At 44.3% G+C, this 20101-nt stretch overlaps 1 protein-coding gene and 2 long non-coding RNA genes across 13 annotated transcripts in view; 2 read left to right on the forward strand and 1 right to left on the reverse strand.

Moving 5' to 3' along the window:
- Window positions 1–8318, forward strand: part of slc6a11b (solute carrier family 6 member 11b) — a 91076-nt gene extending 82758 nt beyond the window's left edge. Inside the window, exon 15 of the mRNA XM_052474240.1 lies at window positions 7309–8318. Coding sequence (XP_052330200.1) covers window positions 7309–7461 — 153 coding nt within the window. The 3' untranslated portion in view covers window positions 7462–8318. The remainder of the gene's footprint in view (window positions 1–7308) is intronic.
- A 149-nt stretch (window positions 8319–8467) lies between these two features.
- LOC127910446 (uncharacterized) lies at window positions 8468–10127 on the reverse strand. Of its 10 annotated transcripts, XR_008074930.1 has the most exons (5): window positions 9723–9829; window positions 9575–9685; window positions 9131–9463; window positions 8724–8760; window positions 8468–8687 (listed from the first exon to the last, which is right to left on the reverse strand). It is a non-coding gene; the product is annotated as an uncharacterized LOC127910446 (long non-coding RNA). The 10 variants fall into 10 exon arrangements; XR_008074937.1 differs by lacking the exon at window positions 8724–8760 and having other exon boundaries at window positions 9131–9352; window positions 9575–9648; window positions 9723–10127; XR_008074929.1 differs by lacking the exon at window positions 8724–8760 and having other exon boundaries at window positions 9131–9352; window positions 9723–10125.
- LOC127910447 (uncharacterized) lies at window positions 9955–16735 on the forward strand. 2 transcript variants are annotated; one of them, XR_008074939.1, is made up of 3 exons: window positions 9955–10088; window positions 11968–12014; window positions 12767–16735. It is a non-coding gene; the product is annotated as an uncharacterized LOC127910447 (long non-coding RNA). The 2 variants fall into 2 exon arrangements; XR_008074938.1 differs by having other exon boundaries at window positions 9994–10135.
- Window positions 16736–20101: the final 3366 nt, after the last annotated feature.

The raw sequence follows: 20101 nt of genomic DNA on the forward strand, positions 1-20101 counted from the left end.
GTCACATTGATAGTCACATTGATAGTCACGCTGAGTGTCACATTGATAGTCACGCTGAGTGTCACATTGATAGTCACGCTGAGTGTCACATTGATAGTCACGCTGAGTGTCACATTGATAGTCACGCTGAGTGTCACATTGATAGTCACGCTGAGTGTCACATTGATAGTCACGCTGAGTGTCACATTGATAGTCACGCTGAGTGTCACATTGATAGTCACGCTGAGTGTCACATTGATAGTCACATTGATAGTCACATTGATAGTCACGCTGAGTGTCACATTGATAGTCACGCTGAATGTCACATTGATAGTCACATTGATAGTCACGCTGAGTGTCACATTGATAGTCACATTGATAGTCACGCTGAGTGTCACATTGATAGTCACGCTGATAGTCACATTGATAGTCACGCTGAGTGTCACATTGATAGTCACGCTGAGTGTCACATTGATAGTCACGCTGAGTGTCACGCTGAGTGTCACATTGATAGTCACACTGATAGTCACATTGATAGTCACATTGATAGTCACATTGATAGTCACGCTGATAGTCACATTGATAGTCACACTGATAGTCACGCTGATAGTCACATTGATAGTCACATTGATAGTCACATTGATAGTCACATTGATAGTCACACTGATAGTCACATTGATAGTCACACTGATAGTCACGTTGATAGTCACACTGATAGTCACGTTGATAGTCACATTGATAGTCACACTGATAGTCACATTGATAGTCACACTGATAGTCACACTGATAGTCACGCTGAGTGTCACATTGATAGTCACACTGAGTGTCACACTGATAGTCACATTGATAGTCACGCTGAGTGTCACATTGATAGTCACACTGATAGTCACACTGATAGTCACACTGATAGTCACATTGATAGTCACGTTGATAGTCACGCTGAGTGTCACATTGATAGTCACACTGATAGTCACGTTGATAGTCACGCTGAGTGTCACATTGATAGTCACGCTGAGTGTCACGCTGAGTGTCACATTGATAGTCACATTGATAGTCACGCTGATAGTCACACTGATAGTCACGTTGAGTGTCACTTTGATAGTCACGCTGAGTGTCACATTGATAGTCACGCTGAGTGTCACGCTGCTAGTCACATATATAGTCACGCTGAGTGTCACATTGATAGTCACGCTGATAGTCACGTTGATAGTCACGATGAGTGTCACGCTGCTATTCACATTGATAGTCACGCTGAGTGTCACATTGATAGTCACGCTGAGTGTCACATTGATAGTCACGCTGAGTGTCACATTGATAGTCACGCTGAGTGTCACATTGATAGTCACGCTGAGTGTCACATTGATAGTCACGCTGAGTGTCACATTGATAGTCACATTGATAGTCACATTGATAGTCACGCTGAGTGTCACATTGATAGTCACATTGATAGTCACATTGATAGTCACGCTGAGTGTCACATTGATAGTCACGCTGAGTGTCACATTGATAGTCACGCTGAGTGTCACATTGATAGTCACGCTGAGTGTCACATTGATAGTCACGCTGAGTGTCACATTGATAGTCACGCTGAGTGTCACATTGATAGTCACATTGATAGTCACGCTGATAGTCACATTGATAGTCACGCTGAGTGTCACATTGATAGTCACGCTGAGTGTCACATTGATAGTCACGCTGAGTGTCACATTGATAGTCACATTGATAGTCACGCTGAGTGTCACATTGATAGTCACGCTGAGTGTCACATTGATAGTCACGCTGAGTGTCACATTGATAGTCACGCTGAGTGTCACATTGATAGTCACGCTGAGTGTCACATTGATAGTCACGCTGAGTGTCACATTGATAGTCACGCTGAGTGTCACATTGATAGTCACGCTGAGTGTCACATTGATAGTCACGCTGAGTGTCACATTGATAGTCACGCTGAGTGTCACATTGATAGTCACGCTGAGTGTCACATTGATAGTCACGCTGAGTGTCACATTGATAGTCACGCTGAGTGTCACATTGATAGTCACGCTGAGTGTCACATTGATAGTCACGCTGATAGTCACATTGATAGTCACATTGATAGTCACATTGATAGTCACGCTGAGTGTCACATTGATAGTCACGCTGATAGTCACATTGATAGTCACATTGATAGTCACATTGATAGTCACGCTGAGTGTCACATTGATAGTCACACTGATAGTCACATTGATAGTCACACTGAGTGTCACATTGATAGTCACACTGATAGTCACGCTGATAGTCACATTGATAGTCACGCTGAGTGTCACACTGATAGTCACGCTGAGTGTCACATTGATAGTCACATTGATAGTCACGCTGAGTGTCACATTGATAGTTACGCTGAGTGTCACATTGATAGTCACATTGATAGTCACATTGATAGTCACGCTGAGTGTCACATTGATAGTCACGCTGAATGTCACGCTGAGTGTCACATTGATAGTCACACTGAGTGTCACATTGATAGTCACGCTGAGTGTCACATTGATAGTCACGCTGAGTGTCACATTGATAGTCACGCTGAGTGTCACTTTGATAGTCACGCTGAGTGTCACATTGATAGTCACATTGATAGTCACACTGAGTGTCACATTGATAGTCACATTGATAGTCACGCTGAGTGTCACATTGATAGTCACACTGATAGTCACACTGATAGTCACATTGATAGTCACGTTGATAGTCACGCTGAGTGTCACATTGATAGTCACACTGATAGTCACATTGATAGTCACGCTGAGTGTCACATTGATAGTCACGCTGAGTGTCACGCTGAGTGTCACATTGATAGTCACATTGATAGTCACGCTGATAGTCACACTGATAGTCACGCTGAGTGTCACGCTGAGTGTCACACTGATAGTCACACTGATAGTCACATTGATAGTCACGCTGAGTGTCACGCTGAGTGTCACACTGATAGTCACACTGATAAGTCACATTGATAGTCACGCTGAGTGTCACATTGATAGTCACATTGATAGTCACTTTGATGTCACATTGATAGTCACATTGATAGTCACGCCGAGTGTCACATTGATAGTCACGCTGATAGTCACATTGATAGTCACGATGAGTGTCACGCTGATAGTCACATTGATAGTCACGCTGAGTGTCACATTGATAGTCACGCTGAGTGTCACATTGATAGTCACGCTGAGTGTCACATTGATAGTCACGCTGAGTGTCACACTGATAGTCACGCTGAGTGTCACATTGATAGTCACGCTGAGTGTCACGTTGATAGTCACGCTGAGTGTCACACTGATAGTCACATTGATAGTCACGCTGAGTGTCACATTGATAGTCACGCTGAGTGTCACATTGATAGTCACGCTGAGTGTCACATTGATAGTCACGCTGAGTGTCACATTGATAGTCACGCTGAGTGTCACATTGATAGTCACGCTGAGTCTCACATTTATAGTCACACTGATAGTCACATTGATAGTCACTTTGATAGTCACGCTGAGTGTCACATTGATAGTCACACTGATGTCACGTTGATAGTCACATTGATAGTGGTCCTTCTGTAGCTCAGTTGGTAGAGCATTGGCGCTTGTCACGCCAGGGTAGTGGGTTCGATTCCCGGGACCACCCATGTCACATGTATGCACACATGACTGTAAGTCGCTTTGGATATGTTATGCAGGTGAATGAGGACCCAAAAGCGACTTAACGAAACAGAGTCTTTATTCCAGTATTTGACAAAAGTGATAATCCTGGAAATTATCAAGTGAAAACAAAACAGGAAAACTGAAATCCACTCGTCAGTAGAAAGGACTGACTGGAGACTCATAGACTGCAGGTTGCTTCGGGAAGGCACCGGTGTAGCAGACCTAGACACCTGCTCACACGCAGCATCTGAAGACGGTAAAACACGACAGGGCGAGACAAGGACACAGAACTGCGGAGTCATACAAGGACAGAGCGGAAAACAAGGGAGAAATAGGGCTCGCAGAGGGCAAAAAGTCACGCAGGTGTAGATTGATAGTCACGCTGAGTGTCAGATTGATAGTCACGCTGAGTGAGAGCATTGAGAGAGAGAACCTAATAAGACCAGCAGAGGGAAACGAATAGAAGGGAAGCACAGAGACAAGACATGATAACCAATGATAAAACATGACAGGATAAAAGCGTCTGCTAAATGGCATATATTATAGTCACGCTGAGTGTCACACTGATAGTCACGTTGATAGTCACACTGATAGTCACAGTGATAGTCACAGTGATAGTCACATTGATAGTCACGCTGATAGTCACATTGATAGTCACGCTGATAGTCACATTGATAGTCACACTCCAGTCTCCCTTTCACTGCTTTTAAATGCAAGTAAAACTAAATGCTCTTCAACCGTTCGCTGCCTGCACCTGCCCGCCTGTCCAGCATCACTACTCTGGACGGCTCTGACTTAGAATATGTGGACAACAACAAATACCTAGGTGTCTGGTTAGACTGTAAACTCTCCTTCCAGACTCATACTAAGCATCTCCAATCCAAAATTAAATCTAAAATCGGCTTCCTATTTCGCAATAAGCATCCTTCACTCATGCTGCCAAACATACCCTCGTAAACCTGACTATCCTACCGATCCTTGACTTTGGCGATGTCATTTACAAAATAGTCTCCAACACTCTACTCAGCAAACTGGATTCAGTCTATCACAATGCCATCTGTTTTGTCACCAAAGCCCCATATACTACCCACCACTGCGACCTGTATGCTCTCGTTGGCTGGCCCTCACTTCAAATTCGTTGCCAAACCCACTGGCTCCAGGTCATCTATAACTCTTTTCTAGGTAAAGCCCCGCCTTATCTCTGGTCACCATAGAGGCACCCACCTGTTGCACGCGCTCCAGCAACTATATTTCACTGGTCAACCCCAAAGCCAATTCCCCACTCGCCATCATGGCTAAATTATATATTTTTAACACTTACGGAGGAATAGACGTGTGTGAAGAGCGTATGGAGAGAAGCAGGTGAGTGAGGGGTGGTAGGGGATGCTGAGAGAAGCAGGTGAGTGATGGCTGGTAAGGCATGCTGAGAGAAGCAGGTGAGTGAGGGTGGTAGGGGATACTGAGAGAAGCAGGTGTTAGATGAATTTAGTTCTTATGTGTTCATTAACCAATTCAATTTAAAACACTCTGTCCGTTTCTAAGAATTTATAAGATCCTTATTTGCATAAAATAGACAGAGACCAGTTAACCTGTTACTCCTACCCCACTACTTTTTCGAACATTCTGTTAAAAATCGCGCAACATTTCAGCGCCCTGCTGCTCATGCCAGGAATATAGTATATGCATATGATTAGTATGTGTGGATAGAAAACACTCAGACGTTTATAAAACTGGTTCAATCACGGCTGTGACTATAACAGAACGTGCGTTTCATCGAAAAGCGCAGGAAAATCTGATCACTGAAAATGGAAATATATATCCATCCGCCACTTCAACCCATTGATAAAGGCGAACCACAATAAATGGGGCTGAGGTTGCAATACCTACAGCTTCCACACGATGTCAACAGTCTTGTCATTTGCCTAGGCTTTGTTTCTTGGTCAAACGAAGAAGAGACAAGCCATTTGTTCAGGTCTCCGACCGGATATTTTGTTGAGATTTACCCGGACATTATTTCCAGACGTACCCCATATAGAATGTACATCGCCTCGTGATCAATTTGATTGCTTATTAACGTGTACTAATACCTAAAGTTGCATTACAAAAGTATTTTGAAGTGTTTTGTGAAAGTTTATCGTCGACTTTTTAATTTAAAAAAATGACGTTACGTTATAAGACGCTATTTTTTTCGTTTATCACACAGTCTTCATAGATCGATATCTAGGCTATATATGGACCGATTTAATCGAAAAAAAGACCCAATAGTGATTATGGGACATCTAGGAGTGCCAACAAAGAAGATGGTCAAAGGTAATGAATGTTTTATATTTTATTTGTGAGGTTTGTGTAGCGACGACTATGCTAATTATTTTGTTTACGTCCCCTGCGGGTCTTTTGGGGTGTTACATGCTATCAGATAATAGCTTCTCATGCTTTCGCCGAAAAGCATTTTAAAAATCTGACTTGTTGCCTGGATTCGCAACGAGTGTAGCTTTAATTCAATACCCTGCATGTGTATTTTAATGAACGTTTGAGTTTTAACTAGTACTATTAGCATTTAGCGTAGCGCATTTGCATTTCCAGATGTCTAGATGGGACGCCTGCGTGTCAGGTAGGAGCAAGAGGTTAACCGAAATTAGCCAATAGCGTTTATTCTCGAGAGCGCTGGTCATAATACCATGTACATTGGGTTTATATACCTCACATTTCGTCATAGCGTCTTAAATGCCCCTCCTCCTCTCCGACAAGGACAAAGCAGCGTCTGAAGTCCAACCTAACGCACATACATGACACACTCTATCTGGATTATCTACGGAAGTCTCACCACAGTTTATTACCATTTAGCTGACAGTTCCAGTCCCCCTCCCCAGATACAGAAAACATGGAGGGGCTCTCCCTGTCCTATCTTATCTCCCAGAGTTACAGCCAGGTCGGTTCAAACATAGGTTAATGACCCTCTTTGTTTTCGTTAAACACACACACATGCATTCCTCTCTTCCCCCCCCTCCAACCTAGTTGGAGCTGTGTATATTATTTTTAATTACTCCTTGTTCATGCTACCTCTAATCCCTAATGGTTAAGTTTCTGGGTAGAATTATTTAATCATTTATCTTAAACCTTGATAAAATATCTTAACAGCAGGCTAGTGAGGTCTGGTCGGGCATGTTGAGAGAAGCTTTAGATCGTCCCGTTGCCAAGGATGGCGGCTACGTAGCAAAGCAAAGGTCCTCGGTTCGAGCGCTGGTATAGCGCTGGTCATAATACCATGTACATTGGGTTTATATACCTCACTTTTCGTCATAGCGTCTTAAATGCCCCTCCTCCTCTCCGACAAGGACAAAGCAGCTTCTGAAGTCCATTCCAACTATTCCACTATATGCTGAACAAGGAGGAAGTGTTATTCGCTAAGTCCGTAACACTCACATCACTCGAGAGAGCATTACCATGAGGGCTCAGATATAAACCATATGTGAGGCGGAGGATGCGAAACGGACCTTAGATCCATTGTCCCACCTCAGCAGGATCTAATGAGAATCTCCCTTCCCCTTCTCTCCCCAATCTGTCCTATCTTCCTGTCCTCCTCTCCCTCCACTACAGAGTATGATGTTCCTGAACACCCCCAGTCCAGATCTCAGTCATAAAACACCTCTCCTCTCCCTCTCTCCCTCTACAGAGGATGACTTTCCTGACCACCCCCAGTCCAGATCTGGTGATGAGAGGTAAACTGGCTGGTATGAGCCCCTTCACCATCAGACCCAAGCCCAGCAAAGAGTCAAAGAAAGCTGCAAAGATCGCTACCATCACAGAGAAGGAGACCCATTTCTAACACTTCTCCAAGTCCAACCACTGACCAAGCCTCTATCTGTCTGTCCGCAACCACAACCACAATGAAGACAACAACAAACATCAATCAAAACAAACAACAAACAAAACAAACAACAAACAGACGATAATAAAGGACTGTTTTATTTAGGTTTTTTTTTTTAAAGAGAAAGAAGTTATCACGTAATTATTAGTCTTGCTGCTTCTTTTTTTGCACGAACTTTATTAACACATCATCTACGTTAACATTATGACTAGAGAGATCATTTTTAACGATTAGAAGAATTTCAAGTTTATTGATTGAGATCGGCATGATATCGTGCAGGTATTCATGTCACTAGTGTTTTACTGTACAACTGTAGGTCTTTATCTAACTCATTCACTGATTATACAAAACATTAAGAACACCTTCCATGCCCCCTAACTCAATTCGTCGGGGGGATGGACTCTACAAGGTCCTGAAAGCATTTCCACAGACATGCTGGCCCATGTTGACTCTACAAGGTCCTGAAAGCATTTCCACAGACATGCTGGCCCATGTTGACTCTACAAGGTCCTGAAAGCATTTCCACAGGGATGCTGGCCCATGTTGACTCTACAAGGTCCTGAAAGCATTTCCACAGACATGCTGGCCCCTTGTTGACTCTACAAGGTGTCGAAAGCATTTCCACAGAGATGCTGGCCCCTTGTTGACTCCAATGCTTCCCCACAGTGGTGTCAAGTTGGCTGGATGTCCTTTGGGTTGGTGGATCATTCTTGATACACACAGGAATCTATTGATCATGAAAACCCACGGCAGCACCAACTAACATATCCCGTTCAAAGGCCTATTCACCTTCTGAATAAAACACATACACAATACATGTCTCAATTTTCTCAAGGCTTAAAAATCTATCTTTAACATGTCTCCTCCCCTTCATTTACACTGCTTAAAGTGGATTTAACAAGCGAGATCAATAAGAGATCATAGCTTTCACCTGAATTCACCTGGTCGGTCTATGTCATGGAAAGAGCAGGGGTTCTTAATGTTTTGTCCAGTCAGTGTACAGCAGTACTGCTGGAACCTTGCTGAAGTGTATTTTGTGTTTAGAGAGATTATTATACATTTATAGAGAGAACCTACTTCCCAGAGTTATTATACATTTATAGAGAGAACCTACTTCCCAGAGTTATTATACATTTATAGAGAGAACCTACTTCCCAGAGTTATTATACATTTATAGAGAGAACCTACTTCCCAGGGTTTTATCAACTTATAGAGAGAACCTACTTCCCAGAGTTATTATACATTTATAGAGAGAACCTACTTCCCAGGGTTGTTATCAACTTATAGAGGGAACCTACTTCCCAGGGTTGTTATCAACTTATAGAGAGAACCTACTTCCCAGGTTTGTTATCAACTTATAGAGAGAACCTACTTCCCAGGGTTGTTATCAACTTATAGAGAGAACCTCCTTCCCAATGATGTTATAAACTTATAGAGAGAACTTACTTCCAAGGGTTGTTATCAACTTATAGAGGGAACCCCCTTCCCAGGGTTGTTATACATTTATAGAGAGAACCTACTTCCCAATGATGTTATAAACTTATAGAGAGAACCTACTTCCCAGGGTTGTTATACATTTATAGAGAGAACCTACTTCCCAGGGTTGTTATACATTTATAGAGAGAACCTACTTCCCAGAGTTATTATACATTTATAGAGAGAACCTACTTCCCAGAGTTATTATACATTTATAGAGAGAACCTACTTCCCAGGGTTGTTATACATTTATAGAGAGAACCTACTTCCCAGGGTTGTTATACATTTATAGAGAGAACCTTCTTCCCAGGGTTGTTATACATTTATAGAGAGAACCTACTTCCCAGGGTTGTTATACATTTATAGAGAGAACCTACTTCCCAGGGTTGTTATCAACTTATAGAGAGAACCTCCTTCCCAATGATGTTATAAACTTATAGAGAGAACCTACTTCCCAGGGTTGTTATCAACTTATAGAGAGAACCTCCTTCCCAGGGTTGTTATCAACTTATAGAGGGAACCTACTTCCCAGGGTTGTTATCAACTTATAGAGGGAACCTACTTCCCAGGGTTGTTATCAACTTATAGAGGGAACCTACTTCCCAGGGTTGTTATACATTTATAGAGAGAACCTACTTCCCAGGGTTGTTATACATTTATAGAGAGAACCTACTTCCCAGGGTTGTTATACATTTATAGAGAGAACCTTCTTCCCAGGGTTGTTATACATTTATAGAGAGAACCTACTTCCCAGGGATGTTATAAACATATAGAGAGAACCTCCAAAATTAAATTAACTTTCCCCAAGTTCTTGGGTCTTCCAGAAACTCTGGTTGGAGTATTTGCTCCCAGCTACCCCCGTGATTCTGGGGGTAGCTTCCTAGTCTTAAAGAGACAGTAGGGCACTGTGAGCCAGCCCTGGTTGAAAGTTCCTTAAAGAGGCAGTAGGGCACTGTGCGCCAGCCCTGGTTGAAAGTTCCTTAAAGAGGCAGTAGGGCACTGTGCGCCAGCCCTGGTTGAAAGTTCCTTAAAGAGGCAGTAGGGCACTGTGCGCCAGCCCTGGTTGAAAGTTCCTTAAAGAGGCAGTAGGGCACTGTGCGCCAGCCCAGGTTGAAAGTTCCTTAAAGAGGCAGTAGGGCACTGTGCGCCAGCCCTGGTTGAATGTTCCTCAAAGAGGCAGTAGGGCACTGTGCGCAGCTCTGGTTGAAAGTTCCTTAAAGAGGCAGTAGGGCACTGTGCGCCAGCCCAGGTTGAAAGTTCCTTAAAGAGGCAGTAGGGCACTGTTCGCCAGCCCTGGTTGAAAGTTCCTCAAAGAGGCAGTAGGGAACTGTGCGCCAGCTCTGGTTGAAAGTTCCTTAAAGAGGCAGTAGGGCACTGTGCGCCAGCCCTGGTTTAAAGTTCCTTAAAGAGGCAGTAGGGCACTGTGCGCCAGCCCTGGTTGAAAGTTCCTTAAATAGGCAGTAGGGCACTGTGCGCCAGCCCTGGTTGAAAGTTCCTTAAAGAGGCAGTAGGGCACTGTGCGCCAGCCCTGGTTGAAAGTTCCTTAAAGAGGAAGTAGGGCACTGTGCGCCAGCCCTGGTTGAAAGTTCCTTAAAGAGGCAGTAGGGCACTGTGCGCCAGCCCTGGTTGAAAGTTCCTTAAAGAGGCAGTAGGGCACTGTTCTCCAGCCCTGGTTGAAAGTTACTTAAAGAGGCAGTAGGGCACTGTGCGCCAGCCCTGGTTGAAAGTTCCTTAAAGAGGCAGTAGGGCACTGTGCGCCAGCCCTGGTTGAAAGTTCCTTAAAGAGGCAGTAAGGCACTGTGCGCCAGCCCTGGTTTAAAGTTCCTTAAAGAGGCAGTAGGGCACTGTGCGCCAGCCCTGGTTGAAAGTTTCTTAAAGAGGCAGTAGGGCACTATCTGCCAGCCCTGGTTGAAAGTTCCTTAAAGAGGCAGTAGGGCACTGTGCGCCAGCCCTGGTTGAAAGTTCCTTAAAGAGGCAGTAGGGCACTGTGCGCCAGCCCTGGTTGAAAGTTTCTTAAAGAGGCAGTAGGGCACTATCTGCCAGCCCAGGTTGAAAGTTCCTTAAAGAGGCAGTAGGGCACTGTTCTCCAGCCCTGGTTGAAAGTTTCTTAAAGAGGCAGTAGGGCACTATCTGCCAGCCCTGGTTGAAAGTTCCTTAAAGAGGCAGTAGGGCACTGTGCGCCAGCCCTGGTTGAAAGTTCCTTAAATAGGCAGTAGGGCACTGTGCGCCAGCCCTGGTTGAAAGTTCCTTAAAGAGGCAGTAGGGCACTGTGCGCCAGCCCTGGTTGAAAGTTCCTTAAAGAGGCAGTAGGGCACTGTGCTGCCAGCCCTGGTTGAAAGTTTCTTAAAGAGGCAGTAGGGCACTGTGCGCCAGCCCTGGTTGAAAGTTCCTTAAAGAGGCAGTAGGGCACTGTGCGCCAGCCCAGGTTGAAAGTTCCTTAAAGAGGCAATAGGGCACTGTCGCCAGCCCAGGTTGAAAGTTCCTTAAAGAGGCAGTAGGGCACTGTGCGCCAGCCCTGGTTGAAAGATCCTTAAAGAGGCAGTAGGGCACTGTCTGCCAGCCCAGGTTGAAAGTTCCTTAAAGAGGCAGTAGGGCACTGTGCGCCAGCCCTGGTTGAAAGTTCCTTAAATAGGCAGTAGGGCACTGTGCGCCAGCCCTGGTTGAAAGATCCTTAAAGAGGCAGTAGGGCACTGTGCGCCAGCCCTGGTTGAAAGTTCCTTAAATAGGCAGTAGGGCACTGTGCGCCAGCCCTGGTTGAAAGTTCCTTAAAGAGGCAGTAGGGCACTGTGCGCCAGCCCTGGTTGAAAGTTCCTTAAAGAGGCAGTAGGGCACTGTGCGCCAGCCCTGGTTGAAAGTTTCTTAAAGAGGCAGTAGGGCACTGTGCGCCAGCCCTGGTTGAAAGTTCCTTAAAGAGGCAGTAGGGCACTGTGCACCAGCCCTGGTTGAAAGTTCCTTAAAGAGGCAGTAGGGCACTGTGCGCCAGCCCAGGTTGAAAGTTCCTTAAAGAGGCAGTAGGGCACTGTGCGCCAGCCCTGGTTGAAAGATCCTTAAAGAGGCAGTAGGGCACTGTGCGCCAGCCCTGGTTGAAAGATCCTTAAAGAGGCAGTAGGGCACTGTGCGCCAGCCCTGGTTGAAAGTTCCTTAAAGAGGCAGTAGGGCACTGTGCGCCAGCCCTGGTTGAAAGATCCTTAAAGAGGCAGTAGGGCACTGTGCGCCAGCCCTGGTTGAAAGTTCCTTAAAGAGGCAGTAGGGCACTGTGCGCCAGCCCAGGTTGAAAGTTCCTTAAAGAGGCAGTAGGGCACTGTGCGCCAGCCCTGGTTGAAAGTTCCTTAAAGAGGCAGTAGGGCACTGTGCGCCAGCCCTGGTTGAAAGTTCCTTAAAGAGGCAGTAGGGCACTGTGCGCCAGCCCTGGTTGAAAGTTCCTTAAAGAGGCAGTAGGGCACTGTGCGCCAGCCCTGGTTGAAAGTTCCTTAAAGAGGCAGTAGGGCACTGTGCGCCAGCCCAGGTTGAAAGTTCCTTAAAGAGGCAGTAGGGCACTGTGCGCCAGCCCTGGTTGAAAGTTCCTTAAAGAGGCAGTAGGGCACTGTGCGCCAGCCCTGGTTGAAAGTTCCTTAAAGAGGCAGTAGGGCACTGTGCGCCAGCCCTGGTTGAAAGTTCCTTAAAGAGGCAGTAGGGCACTGTGCGCCAGCCCTGGTTGAAAGTTCCTTAAAGAGGCAGTAGGGCACTGTGCGCCAGCCCTGGTTGAAAGTTCCTTAAAGAGGCAGTAGGGCACTGTGCGCCAGCCCAGGTTGAAAGTTCCTTAAAGAGGCAGTAGGGCACTGTGCGCCAGCCCTGGTTGAAAGTTCCTTAAAGAGGCAGTAGGGCACTGTGCGCCAGCCCTGGTTGAAAGTTCCTTAAAGAGGCAGTAGGGCACTGTGCGCCAGCCCAGGTTGAAAGTTCCTTAAAGAGGCAGTAGGGCACTGTGCGCCAGCCCAGGTTGAAAGTTCCTTAGTCCCCATTGTCATCTCTGACTGACTCGCAGGCCGAGTTAGTTTCAGTGTCAGTGACAGCATTGACGTCTTCTTTCTCCTCGGTCGTTTCACAGCGATTAGACTGAGTTTAATCCAAACTGACAGATGATGCGCGTCTCGTCATTTTTTCGGCTCTGCTCGGCTCTGTTCGGCTCAGAGCCCAGATAGATAGAGAGACAGACAGAACCGTCAGTCTCCTCCCCCCTCCTCATCTTCGTCCTCCTCCTTCTCTTCCTCCTCCTCGTTGATAGTGACACTAGCTGGTTTTGGCCTTAAGTAGGGGGCGGAATGAGCTGGTCTCATCCACAGTCGCCCCGCCTCATCTTCCTTGTCCAATCAGCTCTTTGTGGCCACTAGCTGCTAATTGGTCCTGTTTACTGCGGTGTGACTAGTCTGCTTCCTCGAGAGCATGCAGTGCAGGCTTTTTCTCTAGCCCTGCGCTAAACACACCTGATTTTACCTAATCAGCTGCTGCTCATCAGGACCGTGATTGGCTGATTCACACTTCATTCTACCAATCATCAGGATTGTGATTGGTTCAGATGAATCGTGTTCGTTAGGAAAAAGAACCTGGAGGAGTGTTGCTGGGTCCACCAGGGTTCTCCAATGCTGTTCCTGGAGGAACGTTACTGGGTCCACCAGGGTTCTCCAATGCTGTTCCTGGAGGAACGTTACTGGGTCCACCAGGGTTCTCCAATGCTGTTCCTGGAGGAACGTTACTGGGTCCACCAGGGTTCTCCAATGCTGTTCCTGGAGGAACGTTACTGGGTCCACCAGGGTTCTCCAATGCTGTTCCTGGAGGAACGTTACTGGGTCCACCAGGGTTCTCCAATGCTGTTCCTGTGGGGAACGTTACTGGGTCCACCAGGGTTCTCCAATGCTGTTCCTGGAGGAACGTTACTGGGTCCACCAGGGTTCTCCAATGCTGTTCCTGGAGAGCTACCGTCCCCAGTTGTAACTAACCTTCAGTTTATCAGCTTATCAACCAGCTCATTATTAGAATCAGGTGTTCTAGATTAGGGTTGGCAATGAAACCTACAAGACGGTAGCTCTCTGGCCTTGGTATATACTGTGGACTGGACACAGGGATGCTCTGTTATCTGTGGTCTCTACTCTCTCTATCACCTCTCTGTTTTGCCTGTGGTCTCTACTCTCTCTATCACCTCTGTTGTCTGTGGTCTCTACTCTCTCTATCACCTCTCTGTTATCTGTGGTCTCTACTCTATCACGTCTCTGTTATCTGTGGTTTCTACTCTCTCTATCACCTCTTCATCTTCACTGACGTTTGTGCAACTTAAACAATGTGTGGCGTTATTTTAACAGCTTGTTTTAACATTGGAGATTGATGTATATGTTTACATCCTAGTATAAATGTTTTGTGGTCTTATTTCTTATAGATGAAGTGTGAAAAGGACAAAGTACACATCCTAAACTGCACCCAATTTGCTATATAGTGCACTACCCATTGGTCTCTGGTGAAAAGTAGTGCCCTAACCATTGGTCTCTGGTGAAAAGTAGTGCCCTACCCATTGGTCTATGGTGAAAAGTAGTGCCCTACCCATTGGTCTCTGGTGAAAAGTAGTGCCCTACCCATTGATCTCTGGTGAAAAGTAGTGCCCTACCCATTGGTCTCTGGTGAAAAGTAGTGCCCTGCCCATTGATCTCTGGTGAAACTGTGTTGGGAATACAGTACCATATGAGACAAACAAATATACAGTGCCTTCAGAAAGTACTCATACCCCCAGTTTTTTTCTCACCAATCTACACACAATAACTCATAACGACAAAGTCAAAACCTGTTTTTATAAATGTTTGCAAAGTGTATTGAAAATTAAATACAGAACTGTCTACTTCACATAAGAATTCACACCCCTGAGGCAATACTTTGTAGAAGCACCTTTGGCAGTGATTACAGCGTTGAGTCGTCTTGGGTATGTCTGTATCAGCTTTGAGTCATCTTGGGTATGTCTGTATCAGCTTCGAGTCGTCTTGGGTATGTCTGTATCAGCTTTGAGTCGTCTTGGGTATGTCTGTATAAGCTTCGAGTCGTCTTGGGTATGTCTGTATCAGCTTTTAGTTGTCTTGGGTATGTCTGTATCAAATTTGAGTCATCTTGGGTATGTCTGTATCAGCTTTGAGTCATATTGGGTATGTCTGTATCAGCTTTGAGTCGTCTTGGGTATGTCTGTATCAGCTTTGAGTCATCGTGGGTATGTCTGTATCAGCTTTGAGTCATCTTGGGTATGTCTGTATCAGCTTTCAGTCATCTTGGGTATGTCTGTATCAGCTTTGAGTCATATTGGGTATGTCTGTATCAGCTTTGAGTCGTCTTGGGTATGTCTGTATCAGCTTTGAGTCGTCTTGGGTATGTCTGTATCAGCTTTGAGTCGTCTTGGGTATGTCTGTATCAGCTTTGAGTCATATTGGGTATGTCTGTATCAGCTTTGAGTCGTCTTGGGTATGTCTGTATCAGCTTTGAGTCATCTTGGGTATGTCTGTATCAGCTTTGAGTCATCTTGGGTATGTCTGTATCAGCTTTCAGTCATCTTGGGTATGTCTGTATCAGCTTTGAGTCATATTGGGTATGTCTGTATCAGCTTTGAGTCGTCTTGGGTATGTCTGTATCAGCTTTGAGTCATATTGGGTATGTCTGTATCAGCTTTATACATCTGGATTTGGGGATTTTCTCCCTTGCAGATTTTCTCAAGCTCTGTTAAGTTAGATGGGGAGTGGAGGTGAACAGCAATCTTCAAGTCTTTCCACAGATTGTCTACTAGATTCAAGTCTGGGCTTTGGCTGGGCCACTCAAGGACTTTCACATTCTTGTTCTGAAACCATTCCAGTGTTGCTTTGGCTGTCTGCTTGGGGTCGTTGTCCTGTTGGAATGCAAATCTTTGCCCCAGTCTAAGGTCGTTTGCACTCTGAAGCAGGTTCTCATCAAGGATTTGCGTGTATTTGGCTCCAGTCATTGTTCCCCTCTATCCCTTACCAGTCTCCCAGTCCCTGCCACGGAAAAGCATCTCCATAGCATGATTCTGCCACCACCATGCTTCACAGTTCGATGGTGTTAGATGGGTAATGAGTTGTGCCTGGTTTTCTCCAGACATACCGCTTTGCGTTCAGTCCACAGAGTTACATTTTTGTCTCATCAGACCACATAATCTTTTGCCTTTCAGGTGCCTTTTTGCAAATTAACTCCAGGCGTACTGTCATGTGCCTTTTTCTCAGAAGTGGCTTCCCATCTGGCCATTCTCCCATAAAGCCCAGACTGGTTGAAGTGGTGTCCTTTTGGTAGGTTCTCCCATTTCATCCGAAGGAAACTCTGTAGTTCTGTCAGAGTGGTCAATGGGTTCTTGGTCACCTCCCTTGACCAAGGTCCATCTTGCCCGGTTGTTTAGTTTGGTCAGACAGCCAGCTCTAGGCAGAGTCTGAGCAGTTCCATATTTTTGTTCCTTTCCCAATGTTGGAGACAACTATGCTCTTGGAAACTTTCAACACTCTATTGTTGTTTTATACCCTTCCCCGGATATATGCCTCATCACTATTCTCTATTGGAGATCTATGGACAGTTCCCTGGACTTCATGATATATGATGTAGTTTCTGCTCTGACACGCACTGTCAACTGTGGACCTTATATAGACAAACGCGTTACTTTCCAAATCATGTACAAACAATTGAATTGGCTACAGGTGGGCTCCAATCAAGTTGTAGTGACATCTCAAGGATGATCAAAGGAAATTGGATGCACCTGAGCTCAGTTTGGAGTGTCATAACAAAGGGGTGTGACTACTTATGTAAATTAGATATTCCTGAGCTCAGTATGGAGTGTCACAGCAAAGGGGTGTGACTACTTATGTAAATGAGATATTCCTGAGCTCAGTTTGGAGTGTCATAGCAAAGGGGTGTGACTACTTATGTAAATGAGATATTCCTGAGCTCAGTATGGAGTGTCACAGCAAAGGGGTGTGACTACTTATGTAAATGAGATATACCTGAGCTCAGTTTGGAGTGTCATAGCAAAGGGGTGTGACTACTTATGTAAATGAGATATTCCTGAGCTCAGTTTGGAGTGTCACAGCAAAGGGGTGTGACTACTTATGTAAATGAGATATTCCTGAGCTCAGTTTGGAGTGTCACAGCAAAGGGGTGTGACTACTTATGTAAATGAGATATACCTGAGCTCAGTTTGGAGTGTCATAGCAAAGGGGTGTGACTACTTATGTAAATGAGATATTCCTGAGCTCAGTTTGGAGTGTCATAGCAAAGGGGTGTGACTACTTATGTAAATGAGATATTCCTGAGCTCAGTTTGGAGTGTCATAGCAAAGGGGTGTGACTACTTATGTAAATGAGATATTCCTGAGCTCAGTTTGGAGTGTCACAGCAAAGGGGTGTGACTACTTATGTAAATGAGATATTCCTGAGCTCAGTTTGGAGTGTCATAGCAAAGGGGTGTGACTACTTATGTAAATGAGATATTCCTGAGCTCAGTTTGGAGTGTCATAGCAAAGGGGTGTGACTACTTATGTAAATGAGATATTCCTGAGCTCAGTTTGGAGTGTCACAGCAAAGGGGTGTGACTACTTATGTAAATGAGATATTCCTGAGCTCAGTTTGGAGTGTCATAGCAAAGGGGTGTGACTACTTATGTAAATGAGATATTCCTGAGCTCAGTATGGAGTGTCACAGCAAAAGGGGTTTGAACACTAATATGTCATTTGATATTTTTCTATTTCCTTTTCAATACATTTTCAAAAATGTCTAAAAACATATTTTCACTTTGTCATTATGGGGTTTTGTGTGTTGATTGGTAAGAACTAATGTACAGTACCAGTGAAAAGTTTGGACACACCTACTAATTTAAGGATTTGTCTTTATTTTTTTTAAACTATTTTTTACATTGTCGAATAATAACAAAGACATCAAAACTATGAAATAACACATATGGAATCATGTAGTAACCAAAAAAAAAGAGTTCAACAAATCAAAATATATGTTATATTTGAGATTCTTCAAAGTAGCCACCCTTTTGCCTTGATGACAGCTTTACACACTCTTGGCATTCTCTCAACCAGCTTCATGAGGTAGTCCTGGAATGTAGTCCTGGAATGTATTTCAAATATCGTCAAATATATATTTATTTTGTTACTACATGATTCCATATGTGTTATATCATAGTTTTTGTCTTCACTTTTATTCTATAATGTAGAAAATAGTTTTTAAAAAGAAAGAAAAATGAATGAGTAGGTGTTCTAAAACCCTTGAATGAGTAGGTGTTCTAAAACCCTTTAATGAGTAGGTGTTCTAAAACCCTTGAATGAGTAGGTGTTCTAAAACCCTTGAATGAGTAGGTGTTCTAAAACCCTTGAATGAGTAGGTGTTCTAAAACCCTTGAATGAGTAGGTGTTCTAAAACCCTTGAATGAGTAGGTGTTCTAAAACCCTTGAATGAGTAGGTGTTCTAAAACCCTTGAATGAGTAGGTGTTCTAAAACCCTTGAATGAGTAGGTGTTCTAAAACCCTTGAATGAGTAGGTGTGTCCACAAACGTTTGACTGGTGCTTTGTATTTAATCCATGTTGAATTCAGTCTGTAAGACATCAGTCTGTAAGACATCAGTCATCAGTCTGTAAGACATCAGTCATCAGTCTGTAAGACATCAGTCATCAGTCTGTAAGACATCAGTCATCAGTCTGTAAGACATCAGTCTGTAAGACATCAGACATCAGTCTGTAAGACATCAGTCACCAGTCTGTAAGACATCAGTCATCAGTCTGTAAGACATCAGTCATCAGTCTGTAAGACATCAGTCATCAGTCTGTAAGACATCAGTCTGTAAGACATCAGTCATCAGTCTGTAAGACATCAGTCATCAGTCTGTAAGTCATCAGTCTGTAAGACATCAGTCTGTAAGACATCAGACATCAGTCTGTAAGACATCAGTCTGTAAGACATCAGTCATCAGTCTGTAAGTCATCAGTCTGTAAGACATCAGTCTGTAAGACATCAGTCATCAGTCTGTAAGACATCAGTCTGTAAGACATCAGTCATCAGTCTGTAAGACATCAGTCTGTAAGACATCAGTCATCAGGCTGTAAGACATCAGTCTGTAAGACATCAGTCTGTAAGACATCAGTCATCAGTCTGTAAGACATCAGTCTGTAAGACATCAGTCATCAGTCTGTAAGACATCAGACATCAGTCTGTAAGACATCAGTCATCAGTCTGTAAGACATCAGTCTGTAAGACATCAGTCATCAGTCTGTAAGACATCAGTCTGTAAGACATCAGACATCAGTCTGTAAGACATCAGTCTGTAAGACATCAGTCTGTAAGACATCAGACATCAGTCTGTAAGACATCAGTCTGTAAGACATCAGTCATCAGTCTGTAAGACATCAGTCTGTAAGACATCAGTCATCAGTCTGTAAGACATCAGTCTGTAAGACATCAGTCTGTAAGACATCAGTCATCAGTCTGTAAGACATCAGTCATCAGTCTGTAAGACATCAGTCATCAGTCTGTAAGACATCAGTCATCAGTCTGTAAGACATCAGACATCAGTCTGTAAGACATCAGTCATCAGTCTGTAAGACATCAGTCATCAGTCTGTAAGACATCAGACATCAGTCTGTAAGACATCAGTCTGTAAGACATCAGTCATCAGTCTGTAAGACATCAGTCTGTAAGACATCAGTCATCAGTCTGTAAGACATCAGTCTGTAAGACATCAGACATCAGTCTGTAAGACATCAGTCTGTAAGTCATCAGTCATCAGTCTGTAAGACATCAGTCTGTAAGACATCAGTCATCAGTCATCAGTCTGTAAGACATCAGTCTGTAAGACATCAGTCATCAGTCTGTAAGACATCAGTCTGTAAGTCATCAGTCTGTAAGACATCAGTCATCAGTCTGTAAGACATCAGACATCAGTCTGTAAGACATCAGTCATCAGTCTGTAAGACATCAGTCTGTAAGACATCAGACATCAGTCATCAGTCTGGAAGACATCAGTCATCAGTCTGTAAGACATCAGACATCAGTCTGTAAGACATCAGTCATCAGTCTGTAAGACATCAGTCTGTAAGACATCAGACATCAGTCATCAGTCTGT

The sequence above is a fragment of the Oncorhynchus keta genome, chromosome 21 (assembly GCF_023373465.1).
Source record: "Oncorhynchus keta strain PuntledgeMale-10-30-2019 chromosome 21, Oket_V2, whole genome shotgun sequence".
Classification (NCBI taxonomy): Eukaryota; Metazoa; Chordata; class Actinopteri; order Salmoniformes; family Salmonidae; genus Oncorhynchus; species Oncorhynchus keta.